Source organism: Mixophyes fleayi, chromosome 6 (genome assembly GCF_038048845.1).
Source record: "Mixophyes fleayi isolate aMixFle1 chromosome 6, aMixFle1.hap1, whole genome shotgun sequence".
Lineage (NCBI taxonomy): Eukaryota > Metazoa > Chordata > Amphibia > Anura > Limnodynastidae > Mixophyes > Mixophyes fleayi.
The window spans coordinates 15,189,590-15,210,959 of NC_134407.1; the positions used below are offsets into that span (position 1 = coordinate 15,189,590).

At 42.3% G+C, this 21,370-nt stretch overlaps 1 protein-coding gene across 2 annotated transcripts in view; it reads right to left on the minus strand.

Annotated features, from left to right (window-relative positions):
* The window catches only part of LOC142160858 (prominin-1-A-like), a 78,510-nt gene that overhangs the window by 55,929 nt on the left and 1,211 nt on the right, over positions 1 to 21,370 (minus strand). For both annotated transcript variants that reach the window (XR_012693322.1, XM_075215894.1), the window contains exons 2-3: positions 4,247 to 4,951; positions 1,296 to 1,360 (exon numbers count right to left, since the gene is read on the minus strand). Coding sequence is in view for 1 of the 2 variants with exons in the window: in XM_075215894.1 (XP_075071995.1) it covers positions 1,296 to 1,360; positions 4,247 to 4,376 (195 nt within the window). In the remaining variant the exon portion in view is untranslated. The remainder of the gene's footprint in view (positions 1 to 1,295; positions 1,361 to 4,246; positions 4,952 to 21,370) is intronic.

Sequence of the window (21,370 nt, forward strand, 5' to 3'; positions counted from 1 at the left end):
GCATCGGGATCTCCAGCCAAAATAGAGACAGTTGGGAGGTATGGTGGTGTGCAGTACATACACATATTACAACAGACATTGGTCATTTAAATTACTCACCCTTTCCTACAAAGCCCTCAACACCACATACATCTCAAATCTCATCTAAAAATATACTTCCCCCCCCACCCTCTTAGATCTACCTCTGATCTGAGCCTCACCTTGTTTCCGCTAACCATCTCTCACTCCCGCCTACAAGATTTCTCCCGCTACCAACTTATATAATTCCCTACCACAGCCTTTAAACAAACACTCTCTGAAAACCGATCTCTTAGCTAGAGGTTACCCCACTCCCACCTATAATACTGGCACACCCTCACCACTATCTCAATCTCCACACTGAGCCACACTCGCTCCTCTTGTTTCAGCTGTGCCCTCTTCCACTTAGAATGTAAGCTCTCTAATGTGCAGGGTCCTCCATACCCTTTGTTGTCATGTCTGTATTCATATTGTCTGCCTTGTATGTCCCTGTGTGTTCTGCATTCCCCAAATGAGGAGCACTGTGCCGCTTTACACATCAACAACAGTAATAATGGCACTAGCACCAAGACCGGGAGAAGTGGTGCTGTGCAGTTCAAGCAGTTCAATATGAATGCATATAATTAAGGTTTATTTATAAGGCATCATAAAATATCCATGTTTCCCGATGTGTATATCACAGATGACCATCACGATCGTCCATAGGACTGAGTGACTTTATGTAATCTGGCTCCAATAAACTGGATGTCAATTTATTTTTCTAATCTGTACTGCATAAAAAGCTGTCCTGACGCTGATAATGTGAATAGTTACTGTAGTCGGTTAATGTTGTTAGGCAGGAAGGAGAGAGTGCACCATTGTCCGCTAGGACAGAATGGAGTCCTGGAAGATGTGAACACGGTGCAGGGGGAAACTTCCTCCTCACCCCCCCTCCCCCCCCCCCCCCATCATTGCAATCATTGTTCTGTTATCGCCATGTCCATTTAAAAATGAATATTTTTTATCTATTATTGAATTAGTTTAGTTTATTTATTTTTATCCCACTGGTCACGCATGCGCAGATCCTATGAAGCAGTAGGTTAAGTCTTGCCGCACCCAGTGTTAACAAATTTTTCCATCGCTAAGATGCGCGGCCGTACACAATAATAGTTATTGCAGCTTTTTTAATAAACAATCCAGCTGGTCAATTGATGGATGGGCTCATGCATTCTGGTTCACCCTGTAATACGGCTGCCTCCCCTGTGTTGTTGGTACACTTAGCATAATTACAAACTTACCTCTTTAATCTGATCTGTGTTAAAATTAATGTTATCTGGAGTTTTAAGGATTTGCTCGAGGAACGCTGAGGGAGAAGAGAAAAAAAAAAGTGTAAGGATTACAGCGGCTTCGTTTCACGATGTGAGGAATTTTATATTTATTGAAAAGACGTCCCAGACCAGCAACACGTGTAACAGCTGTCACTAAACTAATCTCCCCGCTCTGATCAGTCTTCACCCACATTATTCTTCGTACATATATGACCCCTGTTCCGGGCTTCCACTGGTTTTAAGATACGTTCTATGTCATAATTAAATGGTCCTGAATTTCAAGACATTGTACCTACTTTTATACAGTTCTCCCTTTAAATGTCCCTATTTTTGACAGTTCTAATGGTGCATTCTACAAGTTATTTACTGGAAAGGAGAATAAAACAAAAAAAACAAACAAACAGCAAAACACTGATATTGGGGCCCATCCAATCCCCGATTTCTGTAGATTGCAATAAGTATATATCCGCACCGTGGGATAAATTTATCAAGCTGAGAGTTCTCCGGCGGGTTTGGAAAACCAATCGGATTATCGCTATAATTTATTTAGTACATTCTACAAATAGACAGCTAGAATCTGATTGGTTGCTATAGGCAACATCTCCACTTTTCAAATCCGCCGGAAAACTCTCAGCTTGATACATTTACCCCCAGATATGTCTTTTAGTGATTTTTACTTCCTGAGTGGCGATTTGAGGATATTTAGATAGTGATCGTCAACCATGAAAAGTCCCCTGAAAACACCCCGTTATTAGGCTGTCCATACATCCTCCTCCCAGCACTTACTGTCTGCATTAGAGATTTGGTTTTTTTTTACAATTCAATCACTTAACTTTGTGAGAGATGATTGAATGCCAAATAAATGATCATCTTGATACATAATTTCATTGTGTGCACAGTGACAGTCCGTACACATGGTATGTGTCATTAAGTGTACATTAGTCGTCACATTACTCAGTGGTTATTTACATTGACCTGTGCTTTGCTATAATGTCTGCTTTCAGACAAGAATAATTTATTACCGATATATGGTAAAACAACTTATTCAGTACAAAAATCAATATCTCCCACTTATCTATTTCTGGGTGCAACAGAAAATGGATAGGATTCCTTCAAGTGCTAGAATATCCAATGTCAGTGCACATATAGGGCCGGAGTCATTAAGGTAGGTAAGGCAAAAAAAGGAGTAATTGTTCTCTGGGACAAACCATGTTACAATGCAAGGGGTGCTGAATAGTTTATTATTTTGCACATAAGTTAAATACTAGCTGTTTTTTCATCTAGCATACAAATACTTGATAGCGTTATTTTTACACTGATATTTAAAGTTTATTTAGGACATGCTCTATCCCAACTATAAATCTGTGCCCACAATTTAATCATACCTCCCCCTCCAATGCAACATGGTATTGCCCAGGTGCAAAGTTACTCCTTTTTTATGCTTTGCTCTCCTTAATGACTCTGGCCCATAGCGTTTAAAACCTAAAGAAATTATTGTCAAATAAAATTACTTCAGTTACAGCTATGCTTCATGAGAGTCACACCCATTAGTGGGGGCGGGGCTATTGTGACGCAACAACGTCACCACGCCCCTTCCTACCCTATGTCACATGACTTCTCCCCCGGATCTCTCGGGGGAGAATTTTTAACAGTTGGCATGTGTGACATATCAGTAGATATTTAAACAAGTGTTACAGACCCGATCGAACAAATCTGACAATAATTAATGAGGGGCAAAAAACCTCAATGCTGAATCGGTTTAAAACTTCTCCAACCCACTACTATATGGGATCTTTTTGCTAAAAATTAGAAAATTGGCTCTCCAATATAGAATGAAATGCGATGCAAATATGCAATAATAAGGAATAGGGGAACTTTCACTTTTTATAAACAAGAGTTTATTTTAGATTTCCTTTCTCTTTCTTTACACGATAACTATATTTTAATTCAACCTCCGCGGACGCTTCTTTGACAGCGCACGGCTGCTGTATAGTACAGTGCCAGTACGTGGGGCACTTCGTTAGTGGAAGGGAGGGGTTTCTGGAGACCCAGAAACCCCCCCTGCGTCCGCCACTGTGTGGCCTATAGCAACCAATCAGATTCCAGCTGTAATTTTGTAGAATGTACTAAATAAATTATAACTTGATCTTATGCAGACTCAGTTTTTGTTGAACTAGGCTTATCTAAGAGTGACTGCTACTAAGTAAATCTGGGGCGGCGGACAGCGATATCGCCTCTACAAGACCCAGGAGAGAGAAAGAAAGTGTAAATTGTATGGCCTCCGTGTACCTCATAACAACCCCCCCCCCCCCCATAGAATATGGGTAGATAACTTTGACTTTCAAATACACAAACTCTTTCAAATACGATTGCCTTATGTGTCAATTAAAATATCCTCTACGGCTGCCAAGTGAGGCCTCTGATATTTGCATGTAAAACAAGAAGCCGGAACATAAGAAAATGTACCCTGGAAACAGGACGTACCACAGAGTTCAGCAGAACTGTCCTGTGCCAACATATTAAACACATTTCCATAGCCAATGCGGTATATCATATGTTCAATCCAAACTATGGTAATTAAAATGTTGTATTAGGTTGTGCCAGGTGGACGATCGATTTCTCTGGCTTTAAATAAAACAGTTTCAATTTTGGGGGAAGATAAAACTGCACCTAACATGTAGCATTCAATTTAAGTAGTTGAAAAAGCCATTTTCATGTGTACTGCTAACTGTATCACCCCAGAGTGACTTCCTGTTCTATACGGATTGATCTAGATTTCCCTTTATTAGCCTTAAAACGCACTAAAGACATTATTATTTGGTATATTCTGTCTTTAACCTCAACACACAAAAAGCCTAAACTGTGAGCTCATGGCAAAACATGGATTACATCACTTATAACGTAAGTAGCATTGTACTTACCCGGAGGAAAGTCGTTTCGCTGAACCAGATTCAGATACGAATGCACCATGTCGCTGAAGACTTTTATAGGCCCAGTGTCTGGGGCAGCATCAGCGCTGTAGCTTGGGTTGGTCAGGTTCTGGTACGCCATCTTTCTAGCGCTTCAGATACAGAGCAGCGAGAAGCTCAGACGAGGTATTGAAAAAATAAAGTTTTTATTAAATATCCCCCCCAAAAAAAAAGTTAGAAAAGTCCTGGTATTCTAGAACCGTAAATTACTATATATAGTAACGTAGAAACCAGATTGAGCAGCTGTGCTATAGAAACTTCTGCGAAGTATAAAGAAAGGTTTTGTTGCCAAACCTGTGTTTGTTTGGAGCAATATTTGTCCTAAGGTCACATGAAGTCTCACAGTCCAAAATCTATTGTGGTTTACCCAGCAGTCGTAAATCCTCAGTCTTTCAGGCAGGATTTTCCCATAACACACAATGCCTTGCTTTGAGAATTTTAATTTGCTGTCATTTTTGGGTCTAATGTAGAGGAACAGTCAAAAATGATCACCCAGTGTCTGAGCAGCGTGGATTCACTCTGTGTTTCTGGTGGAGATGTAGAGATTTCTCGCAGGTGACCCCTCCGCAGATAGTTCTGTATCTGGTAAAACTTCAGAGCCCACCCCAGCAGCCGTCAGCACCACAGGCAGGTGGGGTCTCCTTCCAAGAGGATTTCCTGAAAAAACAATAAAAAGAAGCAGAGAATTTAGCTTAGAAGGAATAGCCGGCAGCCTACGTACCCAGCCAGTGGGACAGAGGATCGTTCTAGAGGATCTAAGTACCCAGTCTGCTCACAAGTACTTTCCCCAACTTGTAGACAGTGAAATCATTTAAGTGATAGTTACCCACCCCCTACATTCCAAACATACAGCCAGAAACTTCCTGATAAGACAATTAGCACAGACATTGCCCCTGTCTTATTAGATTTGCAAACAGTTCAAAGTAACTGTTTGTTTTGTCTTAATTTTGTAATTCATCTTAAGTCACTAATAAAAACTTAATGAGATGGAGTCAGAGATACTAAACAAAACAAGAAGGTGGAAATATCACCTCGATTGTGAACAAGTTATTTGTGTGAACTTTGCTGAGAAACGTTACATCTCACACCCTGGTTTCTGTTATGTCAAATCTCATTTCCTATTATGTTCCCTCTCGGAGATGGTATCACAGGGGTCTATTGATGGCCTGAGACAAAGGCACATGATAGTATTTATGGGCCCAGGGGCTTTGTTGCATAGTGAGAGGCTGTTCACCTATTAATTAGCAGAACCCATCATCAACATTTATTCATATAGCACCAGCAAATTCTTTAGCGCTTTACAATTGGGAAAAAACATTAATAAAACAACACTGGGTAATACATACAGACAGAGAGGTAAGAGAACCCTGCTCGCAAGCTTACAATCTATAGGACAATGGGAGTTTGAAACACAAGGGATGTGCTACATCATATTGCACACGGGACCAGCTAGAATGCAAAGGTAAAAGTACTGAGTGGGCTGTGTGTGTGGCAATGTTGGTCAGAGGGTTGTTGTCTTGTGTTAGCTGTGTAGAGGGTGGTAATAGGGTAACCTAGGGAGATTAAGAGGGTGGTATAGGAATATTATAAGCTTGCCTGAAGAGGTGGGTTTTCAGAGAATGCTTGAAGGTTTGGAGACTAGAGGAAAGTCCTATTGTGCGAGGGAGGGAATTCCACAAAGCGGGTGCAGCCCGAAAAAAGTCCTGTAACCAAGAATGGGCGGATGTGATGAGAGTGGAAGAGAGACTTAGATCTTGTGCAGAACAGAGGTGTCGAGTTGGGAGATATTTCGAGACAAGTGAGGAAATGTAGGTTGGTGCAATTTTGTTGACAGCCTTGTAGGTTAGTAGAAAAATTTTATATTGGATTTGTTGAAATACAGGCAGCCAATGTAGAGACTGAGAGAGTGGCTCAGCAGAGGAAGAACGGTTTGCAAGGAAAATCAATCTAGTCGCTGCGTGCAAAATAGATTGTAGGGGTTCAAGTCTGACTTTGGGAAGACCAGTAAGGAGGGAATTGCAATAGTCGATGTGGGAGATGAGGAGTGCATGAATTAAGGTTTTTGTGGTGTCTTGTGTGAGATATGCGCCTTTTACCCGTGAACGGCAGCGCTAATATTACTGTCTTTAGTACACTTTAATATATATATATATATATATGCCGAAAAGCCAACATAGACCAAGGAACACATATTTCTGGGGAAAAATACCTCATCAAAAGACGTTTTTTAAGGAGACATCAACACCGCAATGGAAAATGTTAACTCCGTCCACCTAATAAGCAGAACTATGTTATTATTATCACTCTTCAAAGTTGGCTCCTCTCCCAGAATGTCCCAAATTTATGGGAGCTCTAGCTGACTTCTGGGTGAGCAGTGCACCCTCCCGCATCCGGCCCAAAGATCAAGATAAAATAAAAATGTTGGCAAGTAGGATTCCTTCACCCACTGAGACACGCCGATCTGATCCACTTACAAAAACTGTACTTACCATTATTAAAAGTAAACTGTGATTAAAGCTGCACTATCAACTACTACATCGATATTTCTAAGTCAGGGATTACCCTAACCAAACCCCCGGGGGCTGCTCAAAGCAAAACCTCTGCAGAAAGAGCAGATCTATGGTGGGAGCAGGAGGACCAATCAGAAGCCACAATCTCCTCAAGCCCCAGGAAAAATGGCTGCACAGCAGTCCCTGGGCGCTGGCTATTGAAGTCACCAGTAACGTTTCTATAGTAGGTGATAGTGCAGATTTAATTACCCTCCCCCCCTCAGGTTGGATTTATACTTTCGACCCCACAGACCAGTTTTGTATGCTGCTTTCTACCCCTATTTCATCCCGTCTGTGTAAAATAAATACGTGACAATTGCTTAGCACTGAGAGGTGTTTATTATAAGGAACAAAAGCCGTAAATCCAGCAACAACTGATGTTTTTACCGGATCTACGGCTTGTCCCCATTTGACAAAGCCCCCAGGACAGTGCAGACTACTGACCGGTATTGCCGAGGAATCGGGGAAAACCTTTTTAACAAGTACAGCGGAAGCTGTCCTCCTATCACTATCGCCATCTCAGGATTATTATTATTATTATCGTTTATTTATAAGGCGCCACAAGGTTTCCAGAGCGCCGTGCACAATACAAACAATGGACAGTACAGGGAATAACAGTACAAAGCAATAAACGAGTAGTACCAAGACTTCAGAGGCTCCAGGCAAGGCAAATGTATGGAGGTTGGAGCAGAAGAGAAGGTAGCGAGACAGGAGGGAGGAGGTCCCTGCTCATACGAGCTTACATCCTATAGGATGAGGATGATGGGTCAGTGTTCTCCCCAGAAAATCTCGCTAGCCGGGTGGCATTAAGAAGCAGCCGGGTGGGGGCAGTTGTAATACTTTGCAATAATATTGAAAAATGTTGGAGGTTATTGGCCAGACCTGCCAGGACTGGTCAGACTGGTGGTCAGAGGTCTATCACACACTGCTGGCTGTAGTGCTCACATAGTGCCTGTTCTAGTAGGAGAAACAATGGTTTATTCAAGTATAATAGGACTCTGTTGGGCTCCAAGAGCTAGATGATAAGTAAAACCAGCCGGGTGGAGCACCCAGGAAATAGGTGCTGGGGAGAACACTGTAGATGACAGTAACATGAAGGTGGAGAGAAGAGCCAAATGGAGAGAACTTCAAAGAAGTAGAGAAAGATAACTCCAGAGGTACAGTCAGAAGACAGTAGGACACCAACACCCCCTCCTTGGCAGTCACCAGGTCGGGGAATGTTGGAGAAAGAGAGACCACCGTGGGAGAGTGCAGTGAAAGCAGTATCAGAGGGGGAGATCCATGTTTCTGTAAGGGCTCAGAGACCAAAAGTGTGGGAGAGGAAGAGGTCAATATTGAGAGAGTGCTTATTGCAGACGGGTTTTGTATTCCAGAGAGCGCAAGAGAAGGGAGCTGAGCAAGAGGTAGGATGGGAAACAAGTTGGTGGAGTTGGATGACCATGGAAGGAGAGGGAGCAACGGCAGATAGAAGGGATAGGTTTGGGCATATGGTATGGAGCAGTGACATAGGGAGAGATGTGGGGGAGTGGGTGGAAGGGACGAACAGAGAGTAATAAGGTGCAGGAGATCATTAGTACTTTGCAGAGTCATAAAGTAGGAGAGTGAACCAAAGTCCAGTCCTATCTCCAGTTTCATCTCCTCATTACTTTGCTTAGAATGGCAGGAGACATGTGCAGACTGTTTAAATAGACACTGAATCAGCTGTTTCAGGGGAGGGAGTAGCTGAACAATTAAGACAGCAGGCTGATTAACAGAAGGGACCTCAGACTCTAAGCCAGGGACTATGAGCTCTTTAAGTCCCTATCACAAAACAAAGTTCAGAGACAATGGCTGATAAAAGCAGTGAAGTGGGCAGAATTAGGTCCAAAATTTGCCCCTCCCCCCCCCCCCCCCCGCTGTAAAATGACGCATTTTACGTCATGGGGTGATGCAATGACGCGATTTTCGGAGTCCCAAGCCCCCACACGCCCACCTCCCCCAGAAGGCTCCTGGACACCAACTACAAAAAGTTGGTAAGTATGATCTACCAATATCAACCAAGTATTTCTGTTACCCATGAGACCGCAAGCCAATAATTCAGATTCTTCATGATGCAAAAAGAGAATTAATTCTACATTTCAAAGCATAGATAGAAATAGTTAGTTCAGCTCTAAACAAGCTTTATTATGTAGTAATCTCCAATGCTCGTACTTCCAACATTTGAAACTCTGCGACGGACCTCTGATGAACGGGGTGAAGTAGGCTTTCTAATAAACAATACTTGTTATTGTTAATAATTACTGGCCAACAACAATTCAATAATTTGATAGACAGAACTTTCTAACATAAATATAAGAACATTTTCCACATTTTTAATTATTCTTTGAAGTCCAACCTATTTCTGTGCAAAAGAAGTGAACGCAAATTTTGCCATCAAGGTTTGGCTAAAATTAGACTTTGAAAAACGGAAACTAAAGTGAAGAAAAACTTTATGGGGAACCACCTATAATACAGGTATTACCAGGTATACCGCTCTGTTCCAGCTGGTGCAGACCCTACTTTCCTCAGAGCCAGTCTCATCTGCCGGCTCTTATGTCAGACTCACGGAAAATATGTATGTACTGTGTCCGACCAGCCCCTCCTCCCCGTAAGCCAATGTCATATAAAAAAAAAATATAGTGTATTACGTTTATAATGTATCCAAAAATAGTCACAACTTCTGCACGGTAGTCATGATTATTTATACCGCAGTGCGGCAGTCATTTCAACACTTGGTGATCGCCGTCATTGCCATAACTTTTGCAATAAAATAAAAACAATTTTACCTTCAGCCCCGCTACACTATGCAGCCTGTGGCGGCATGCCACCCATACCTACGTGCCTACTCATTTAAAATTTCCGGGAGGCTCCCGAATTACGGGGAGTTCTCCCGGACTCCCAGAAAAGTAGGCATCCTCCCGGATTGTTGAGGAGGCAGGGCTTAATGAAGCGATCGTGTCATTAAACCCCACCCCCTGCTGTGCAATGCCGTGAATCAACCCCCCCCCCCCCCCCCTCCCTGCAGTGGTCACATGATTTCTCCTCCAGAAGGAGAGAATTTAAAAGAAGGCAGAACGGTGGCTCAGTGGTTAGCACTTCTGCCTCACAGCACTGGGGTCATGAGTTCAATTCCCGACCATGGCCTTATCTGTATGGAGTTTATATTTTCTCCCCGTTTTTGCGTGGGTTTCCTCCGGGTGCTCCGGTTTCCTCCCACATTCCAAAAACATACTGGTAGGTTAATTGGCTGCTAACAAATTGACCATAGCCTCTCTCTCTGTCTTTGTCTGTCCGTCTGTGTGTGTGTGTGTATATTAGGGAATTTAGACTGTAAGCTCCAATGGTGCAGGGACTGATGCGAGTTCTCTGTACAGCGCTGCGGAATTAGTGGCGCTATATAATTAAATGATGATGATGATGATGAAGGCAAGCATGCATAAACACCGTCAGGCACGGCAGTACTGTAAGTTCCACGTGGGGGTGCTAAACGCGCCCATGGGTGGAGCTAGGCACACTGCTTTGGGCAGAGCAGGACACGCCTCCTTATGTGGCACCTAGGTGTATTTGCATAAATATCCCAATTGTAAAGCCCTACGGAATTTGCTGGTGCTATATAAATAAATGTTGATGATGATGATGATGATATCCCTGAAACATTAGGGAAGTACAGTAGGCCGTAGACCATGCACAGTGGAAGCAGAGCGATTAGTAGAGACTGCAGCCGTCCATTCAGTGACAACACTGAGGCACAAATATGGAGCCACTATTGTATTTTAAATCCTTCCCATCAATTAGATTTAAGCTACATACCATAATCTGTACGAGCATTGTCCCCAGTACACAGAACATGAGATGCATGTGATAAAAATGCAGTTTGTCAGGTCTATAACAATGACATTTGTTATAGACAACAAATTCCAGGCATCATTCTGGGAAACCTGGTCTCGTACCGCTGAGACCTCAGCATTTCTCACACGTTCCGGACCACAGAATGAATGTGCGTCAAGGTGAAGTCGGAGAGATTCTGATCTCCAGCTATCAGGAAGCGCAGTGTGTCTGTAAAACAGCCAACGCCAAAAATAACCTCTCTCTAGCTGCAATAAGTTAAACGTTATGAGAGGAAAGGTCAACGGTTATTGACAAAATAGAAAAATAACAGCAGACACTGAGGTGGTGAAAGGGCCTTGTTGACACAGCCAAACACTAGATCGTCTCATTATCGTCTTCTGCAGGGACATTTCTGCATGTATAGGATACTGCGCCTTCAGATGATTTTAACCGATTCGCAGTTGGGCACACACAAGCCACTGTTACCAAGCAATGTATTTCACTGCCACTGGCTAAGACACAAAGCTTCTCCCCTGGGTACCAGTGTACCAGACAGTACAGGAACGTCGTGTCCGATGTTAATGAAAATAAACAACTGGTGAGGAGAGTATATGTATTCCGGTGTAATAGATTTGTTTTGTTCCTTACTTCAGTATGACAGAGTAACTGCTGTGCAGTACAAAAGAATTGTTCTGTGCGCTCAATGAGATATCCGTAGGGACGTAGACCAGCGCCCCCCTGTTCTGTGTCCAGGTCATTGTGAGGTGAAACCAGAGAACCTACAACAATTGTTTATAACAGATTTGCACAAAGGATCGTTTTGGAATCTTAAAAAGTGAAAAAGATCGGCCTACAGGACCAAGTACTAAGGTGCCAAGCAGCGGCGTTAAGTACAGATCTAAGGGGAGCGAGATTAGAGAGGGGGAGGCCGATAAGGAGAAGGTTGCAGTAGTCCAAGCGGGAGATGATCAGAGAGTGGACGAGAGATTTGGTGGCATCCTGGGAGAGGAAGGGCCGAATGTGGGCAATGTTGCTACATATTACATATTGGATCGGCCAGATTGCAAAGGTAAAAAGTGCTTAGTGGGCCATATGATCCAGTCATACAGCAATGTTGGTCAAGGGGTCAGAGGGCTGTTGTCTTGTGTGAACTGCGCAGAGGGTGGTAATAGGGTAACCTACGGAGGTTAAGATGCTAGTTGAGGAATTTTATAAGCTTGCCCGAAGTGGTAGGTTTTCAGAGAATGCTTTAAGGTTTAAGACTCTGTGTGGTCATCCAACTGCCCTAAATGGCCTTCACCAGGACCAGAAGGTAGACTGAGCTGCAGCTCCAGCCCAGGAAGGGACAATATTAGGGTTCCAAGTTTGTGATTCAGCAGAAACCTATGAAAACAGACCCAAGGTAGGTAGTCTGAACACAGCCCTAAACCACGTACCCGAATCAGGTCATCATACAATATAGTTCAGAAAATACAGAATGCAGAATTTTCCATCTTACAAACGGGTGGATACTATTGGCATTATCCAATTTCACATGTTATCCAGAATAAGATATACGTGTTTTGTTACAAAGTGATGTTCCCTATAGTATCTGTGGTTTTCAATCTTTTACAATAGAAATCTGTCACATGGGAATCACAGGTCTAACAGGAACAGACAGTTTTCTCTCCTTCCGGTAAGAACAAAGAGATGCTGCAGAACCTGAATGTGTGTAAATTCCAAATATATAACATTATTTCCTTTGCACAGAATTTAAAATAAAAATTTTCATAAAAATAAACATTGCACCTCAGTGACAACTGTAGACTATGCCCCAAAACTATGCTAGATCCCCTGCCATGACGCACCTATATCTCATCTATACTTATACTATCCGCTTACAGGCAGGTTTGGGGACAAATCTCCCTAAACAGGGCAACATTCAGCATTTATCTCTGGGGTTCTGTGGGTTGTCTCAGACCCATTTCGATTTCCCAATCGAAGAGTCTCTCCATTCAGCTGCTTTCACCAAAGATGTCAAGAGTTCAAACCCAAAAAGAAATAAAAATATATCCTGAATATTAAACTAATTGGCGCATACAGCTGAAAGCCACCGAGACTGATTAATTAAGGATCGTAAATCCTGATACGTGCCATATTTTACATACAATAATTCAGAAACGGACTTTCACGCCAGTGATTGCAATTTATCTTCGAACGCAAATGACACTTACGACTGCCTACGAATTCAAGGGCAGAACAGGGAAGGAGCGACAAACGTATTTTTATTATTGATTAGATTATTAACGTGTGTGAATGTCTTTCAATATTTAATTTTCTCATCTGTGGGTTCCGATGAGACTATATTACACATATGTATTGTGTGAATCCTGTAGCATGTTGTGTCTGTCTACATACGGCACGTTCTGTACAGGCAGAGCGGACTTATATCCGTATTCAACTAGAAACGTTTCTGGAGATCCGCTTGTACCTGAATATGCAATTTCTGTCCAATTTTAGAATAGCAAATTGCATTCACTTTGTGCTCCTTAATGAAACAGGCCCTATGGGTTTTGCCAAACAGGACTTTATTCAGGCACATTAACATCCACCCCAGTGAAGCTTACAATCTAATTGCCCTACTACAGGCACAGAAACTAGGTCCAGTTTAATTGGGAGTCAAGTAACTTATCTGTGTGGCGTTTGTATGTTCTTCCCGTGTTTGCGTGAGTTTCCTTCAGGTCTCAGGTTTTCTCCCACAAAGACATACGGGCTAGATTTACTAAGCTGCGGGTTTGAAAAAGTGGGGATGTTGCCAATAGCAACCAATCAGATTCTAGCTGTCATTTTATAGAAGGTACTAAATAAATGAAAGCTAGAATCTGATTGGTTGCTATAGGCAACATCCCCAGTTTTTCAAACCCGCAGCTTAGTAAATCTAGCCCATACGGGTTGAATAACTGTCTTCTGACTAAATTAACCCTAATGTCTATGTGTGTTTGTGTGGTACGGAATATAGATTGTAAGCTCCACTGGTGCATGGTCTGATGCCAATGATTCTCTGTAACCGCTGCATAATCTGTTGGCACTATATAGAGATTAATAAATAAGATTATTATACAGTTGAACCATAGGAGAACACCAGAGTCAGTGAAACACATGTACAGGCAGCGCCCTGGTTGGAATAAATCCCACAACCACAGCGCTGGTATCAGGAACCACTGTGTATCTTCAAAACATTGCACAAAATCTATGTATTTGAATTGCGTATGTAATTATGTTTCAGGTTGCTGACAACAAAAACACACAATTGTAGTATTATCAAATGTAAACACAGTAAGTTATTTTCTATGAGGTACTTCTGGTAAAAACAAATTGGATATAAACTATTTACTGTGCACATGACATCTAAGACACTCTTTGTGATCTTCACTACGAACAAAGGATGAGAACCTTGCAGAGCTGTAATAAAGATTACTCTGAAGAACATATCTGAGTTATAGGAATGTGTTGCTTGGGCAATAAAACCACTTATCCTTCAGGGACAGAAGCTGAGAACAATCAGGGCACCTGCAGCTATAATTAAACATTGAGAAGTGAGGGTGGAGGCACAACGGACAGGGGGGGGGGGGCAGGGGGGGGAGAGGGGGGGGGGGGCGCAATCTAGGAATTGTCACAGCAGACAATGGGACATATTTAATAAAGCACGATAGTGCTTTTAACGGGTCATTAAGGTCCCACAGTGTCCTCCGCAAATTTATTAAGGTGGCATCGCAGCAGATATCATGGATATCTGCTGCTTTGCATACCTCTTCGTTTTTGGGAGCAGTCACCATTCAACAGAATGGTGACTGCTCCTGGCCGCAATCTAACAAGTCCCGAAAAAATATTTTTTTCGGGAACTTGTCATGTTAATGTACCAGCTGAGGCTGGCGTACATCATCCGAATGGAAGAAATCTAATGCTGTCAGCTCTGCTCCGAAGAGCAGAGCTGGACAGCGCATGTGTGGAGGGATCACATGATCCCTCCCTGTCACTCAGCGCGCTCTCTCTGCTACTATCGTTGCAGAGACAGAGAGGGGATCTGTGTGCTTGGAACTGGACATGCGCAATTGAAGAGTGAAGAGAAGACCCGGAGACAGCGCTTCCGAAGAGGGGGTAAGTATGATTTTTTTTTATCACTGAAACAGCAGTTTTTCGGAACTGCTGTTTCTGTTCAGGGCTGTACATAAATGTGAGAAGTAGTTCAATCCTTATCATTGCGATAAGGATTGAAAACTACTTTTCACTTTATGTGAATATTGATAAATGTGCCCCAATGATCCAACTGTTCAATTAAAAAATACACGATACGATGCAAATGTAACAACAGCTTCTTTCAAACTTTCCTTCCTAAGTGATTGAGCCCATGTGGTGACTCACTCTGTATCGCTTTCATGTGCCAATAGCTCAATCAATTGCTTCCTTGTCAGTTGTTTGGATTTCTTAATCAGATACTGACAGGAGGCGGTGGTTTGAGCGTCATTATTTTTCCTTCCCTGAAGTCTCCAGAACATTTAATCTAATTTTAAAGGAACCCTTAACCTAAAATACAAGTGGTTTACTAATAACTTTCACAAACTATATACGTAAAGGTTTCCTGTCAAGGTGGGCACAAGATATTTGCCTAGGGCGCCAATGCTTGCCCATCCTCGGTAGTGTGCTGCCTCTCCTGTTCACTTTAACATTCGGGTCCCTCCTTTTCTACCTCACCTTTTTATTATTGCAATTTTGACAGCTGGATCTGTCTTTACTTCAGTGAGATTTATAAACCTCCCAGAATCTCAGTTAGCCAAGAGGGACACGTTACGCTTGAAGCACAAAAAAGGCACTTTTTCCAGTGCTTGCACCAACGTACACCTCGGCAGGTTTTCAGGTACAAAAGCACACACACACACACACACAACTAAAAACAGATTACGAAAACCCCAAAAAAACTACTAAAACATAATAATATTATAAATGGTAAATGCCAATATACCATACATTTAGGCGCCAGAGAGAGACTCAGCGGTAGATTTAGCAAACCTTCTAATAAGGAGGTCTCTGGTGAAATCGCCCTACTGGCGATGAAACGCGTCTGGCTCTATGTGGATGCTTTTTGTTATTAGGAGCGTGAAGCACTTAAGACTTCATCATTATTACTACTAACGACTTGCATATTCCTTTCATCGGAACCTACGCCTCCTGCGTTTGAACTTCTTGGTCTTGCTGTCTGGATAGTCTTGGGATCACAGACGGGGTACTCCCCATGTTTGGGGGGAGGAGGAGTTTGAACATTGCCGATTCTCACTACATTGTAGGCGGTTTGCATAGCGGTGCACACAGCGCTGTGCTAGATTACAACTTGGTTGTACGGAGGTAGAGGTGTCTATACACCGCCTAACTTGTCAGCATTGTGGGTGTTCCATATAGCTACGCACACGGAGCTGTGTGGAATTTCATCTCGGTTCCCCTTTCAAGTCCTCTGGGATTATCGGATCATGTATATATACCCTGTTAAATTTATCTTTATCCAGCATTTACTTCCAATTAAGTTTGGACGATTGGCAGTTAGGTTGGTCCCTGGACAATATTCGATACAGCATCTGCTTTATTTTACATTTTGGATATTGTATAACTTCGTTTGAATTTATAACGAATGTGCTTAGCTCCAGCAATATATTCGGATAGATATTCTATTGATTCGGATTCATTACCTATGTTATTTCAGTATACCACATAACGGCAGTATTAATTGAATAGTTGTTCTGAGGTCATTAGTATCATCTGTGTTTTAGGGGTTTATTCCACTTTTAATATTTTATATGTTCTGAATTTTTATGAATAAATAACATTTAATATAAATATCCATTGCAGCAGCCTATTTATCTGATTTGGTACAACACAAACTATTGAATATTTATTTATTGGTAATAAGGAGAAGTAGAGAGTGGTTAGCACTTCTGCCTCACAGCACTGGGGTCACGAGTTCGATTCCCGACCATGGTCTTATCTGTGTGGAGTTTGTATGTTCTCCATGTGTTTGCGTGGGTTTCCTCCAGGGGCTCCGGTTTCCTCCCACACTCCAAAAACATACTGGTAGGTTAATTGGCTGCTATCAAAAATTGACCTTAGTCTCTCCCTCTCTGTCTGTCTGTGTGTGTGTGTGTGTGTGTGTGTGTGTGTGTGTGTGTGTGTGTGTGTGTGTGTGTTAGGGCATTTAGACTGTAAGCTCCAATGGGGCAGGGACTGATGTGAATGAGTTCTCTCTACAGCGTTGCGGAATTAGTGGCGCTATATAAATAAATGATGATGGACGTGTTGCCCATAGAAACCAGATTCTAGCTATCATTAACTATAATGTACTAGATAAATGACAGCTAGAATCTGATTGGCTACTATGGGCAACACCTCTCTTTCCAATTTGAGTAGAAAAATAGGGACCGTTAGAACACAGGGATAATTGGGAGGTATTCATTTGTGTGTTACAATATGAAACTGGGTAACAAAATATGTAGAACAAGAATTATAACTGTAAAAATTATAAAAATAAAACAGAGGCACAAAATGCACTATTGGGAAAATGAAACCCACAATATGACTATACACATTTATCACAAGAAGGATTTAAAAAATATTATTTATTGGTAACTAAATGTATATAGGAGTTAATATCCAATAATCAAAATTGTATACGTTAATAGATCAGCATCACTATGAAGATTACATCATGATTAAATGATAAATATAATATCAAAGGGGATACAGATTACATCATACTTGCCAACTCTCCCGCAATATCCGGGAGACTCCCGCATTTCGCGAGAGTCTCCCGGACTCCCGGGAGAGTGTGGCAATCTCCCTGATCTGCCCACTTCCTAGTGAAGTGGGCAGAATTTTGTTCAAACGCCGCGATTCACCGGGAATCGCGGCATTTGGCCCCGCCCCCTGCTGTCAAATGACGCGATTTGCGTCATTACGTCACGGGGGCGGGGCTAAAATGACGCGATTGGCGGAGCCCCGCCCCCTACACGCCCACCTCCCTCCCGCAGCTCCCGGAAGCCATCTGAAAAAAGTTGGCAAGTATGGATTACATATATGTATACAATATAATATAATCCTTATTAAATGAATAATTTGGCATCAAATATCTCTAAACACTAAAATATACTGGCTGGGGACCATTACTCAACTTTTTTTCCATTATACGTTCTAAACAATGTGAGATACTTTCTGGAGTCTTCTCAATATTTGCTGTTCTGTGATGTATTATTTTCAGATTTGTGCTGTGATCTCATTTATAAGATAATGTAGCGCTTACAGCGCATTTGCAATGCATGGATAGTCGATTATCTAGCTCTAGTTCTCCTCTTAACTGCTCATTGACTGCTGAAACTGCAGCCTGATTGCTTCAGAGAACACAAAATATATCAGGAGTCTCAGTTACAGTTTCCTTTTCAAAGAGTATCACTCACAAATGTAAATGTAAGCAAATGATAGACACAGTCTGCAAATGGGAATGATGTCTGATACACACTACACTCATGTTCTGTAAAATATAATCTTCTATGTAAAACAAAAACAAAACAACAAGCCCCAAAGACGTGGACTATTACAGAGTACAATTTCTTGGTCTGGTCACCTTAAAAGTATTCAAAGTAAAGTTTAAAAAAATTCTGTGGTGGTTTGGGAGGTTTTACATCTAATATTTCATAATGTTGAACGAGGCAAAAAAAAAACATACAAAACAAAAACAAACACTGAGAGTAACACTTACACCAGCAGTGGCCAACAGGTGGCCCCCTGCAGCCCTTTGTGGCTGCTCCCATTATTATCAGAACAGGGTCTGCTGACTTCCGCATCACATGACCTCTTCAGCACTGTGCAGGGAGGTCACATGGTATACCCGAAGGAGGGAGTGTACAGTGCAGGGAGGTCACGCGGCACACCCCGAGGAGGAGGGAGTGCACAGTGCAGGGAGGTCACGCGGCACACCCCGAGGAGGAAGAGGAGGGAGTGCACAGTGCAGGGAGGTCACGCGGCACACCCCGAGGAGGAGGAGGTGAGAGTGCACAGTGCAGGGAGGTCACGCGGCACACCCCGAGGAGGAGAGAGTGCAAAGTGCAGGGAGGTCACGCGGCACACCCCGAGGTGGAGGAGGAGGGAGTGCACAGTGCAGGGAGGTCACGGGGCACACCCCGAGGTGGAGGAGGAGGGAGTGCACAGTGCAGGGAGGTCACGCGGCACACCCCGAGGAGGAAGAGGAGGGAGTGCACAGTGCAGGGAGGTCACGCGGCACACCCCGAGGAGGAGGAGGAGAGAGTGCACAGTGCAGGGAGGTCATCCGACACACCCCTAGGAGGAGGAGGGAGTGCACAGTACAGGGAGGTCATATGGTATACCCGAAAAAGATAACACAGCAATCACATCAGATGCCACTTTCCCACACCATTTCACAGCTATTCCAATCTTACCTGGTGGGCTCAGTCGGTGATTGTAAGGCAAGTGGGGAGGGACCACATACCAAGGTGGATTCTTGTTTAGGGAACAAAATACATTTTATTGGGTTTAGTAGCCGATTTATCTAAGAACTCACCGTTTTTCATCTATTGAACGAAAGAATGCCTTATTCTAACTGCTTTTTGTATGTCTTGTTTGAATTAATACTATACAGGAAATTTGCATTCACAAAAATAGGAAGTAGCAGAGAGACTGTTCAACGGAACTTCAACAGCAGGATCCTTACACAAAGACTCTGGCTTTTCCATTATATGCTGATGTACATCCCATTTTTGTGATCATCTCATATACCTTCCCACATGTATCTTGTTTTCTCCCCGTTTGCCATACGGAGGATTACGTGGGTACACGTACTTCCATGATCCTAACTATCCAGCGGCATGCTTTACACAGGGAAGCCGTCGTCGAGCGATAGCCTGCGAATCTCTTTGCCGGCGGAGGCTACTGTTGGCGAAATCACGGCGGGGGACCTTGATAAACAGGGAGAGGCCCTATCTCCAGCAAAAACACCCATTTACACCAGAGATGACGATTTTTCTCTAGTTAATCAACAGATCTCTCCTGTAACACAGAACAGAAGTTTAGACTTTGAAGATCCTCACCTACACCTGAAATAGGCGAGGTTACCGCCATATTATTATGGTAGATTGGCAAGGCGCCACAGTGCTAAGCAGCGCGAGAAATTTTGCTTGCACAGTGTGTACTACGGTTTCATTTCATCTACCTATGGCACGGAGAAAAAGAACTTTCTAGAAGACCTAGATTTGGTGAGCGCATTATATGTAACCATAATTTGGTTTCACTTGTTGAATGAACAACGGTACTCGTCATACTATTGTTCATCTATTTGGGGTCCTTCTGCGCCGGATTAGTTACCATATTCAATTTCAGTACCATTTTACTGCCACAGGGATGGCAGGAATCCAACCAGTGTTAACAGAACCTCAAGAGAAGCCGGAAAATCTCATAAAAGCGTTGAGGAAACAAAATGCAGCATAAATCTTAAGAAGATACTACCAGGGTTATAAACCAACGTAACATATACATAGAATTGTACTAAACTATAGCAACCAATCAGACATTCGATTTCATTTCCTAGCTTGCACGGAGTGACCGCTGGGCCCAGCCAGTCTCTTGAACATGCGCCTGCGTGGGCTAGATAACGGCATCAGTATATGGAGCTGGACTTAAAGCCCAAATTTGCACTCTCAGTTCCACTTGTCAAATATCCCTTCTTTTTTTTTTTAGAAATCAATTAAAAAAACATTTAAAATATGTAAAAAAAAAAAAAAAAAAAAAAAGTATTTCAGAACTTAAAAAAAAAAATAATAAGAAAAATAAAATACTTTATTCAAAGGATTTAGTAATTGTTCAATGATTTTCTTCAGAACAAGTATTGCTGCAATACTTTTACCGCCAAGATCCTTGGTAAATATTCTTCCCCATGCAGAGCCGTTAACCCTTGGATGGGCGATATGAAAATAAAGCCAGTTTTTACCAGCTACAGGTATTCTCACCAAAGCTAAGCCTATATAACTAGCTAAGATGATTATAAAGATAAATTCTGATTGGACTGTGATCCCTACTTTTCCATTATTTAGCACTGTAACAACATATTTATCAGTGCATTTTCCACAGCCAACTAGATAAAACAGCAACCTCTTGGAGCCAGAGACCCCTTTACTATGGCATTGGTATATCTGATGTTCCCATTTCTGTGACTCATACGCTATAAACACCTTCCTGTATGTACATTGCGTGACACCCAAAATACATGATTTACATCTATTACAGCTGCATTTTACGTGCTTCATAATGTACATAAAATGGAACTACACACAAACCAGCATCTGCCCGTGCTATTATGTCACCTGATTTGAACAGATATATATTTAGAACACCCCAAAAAACCTATATACTACACTAGGGATGAAAATTCAAACCAATGTCCCAAAATCCAACACTTGTCCATTCTCCTACCTTAATAACATTGTAAAATACTACACAGAAGGGCAAATTTATCTTTACATTTAGGTGCAAAATTTGGACAATACCACTGAAACTTTTGTTTCATACTAGACAAATAAAAGCTAATTGCTGATTGGTTGCTCTGATTCAGCATAAATTTAGCACCTAATCGCAATGCTAGTAAAGTCACCCT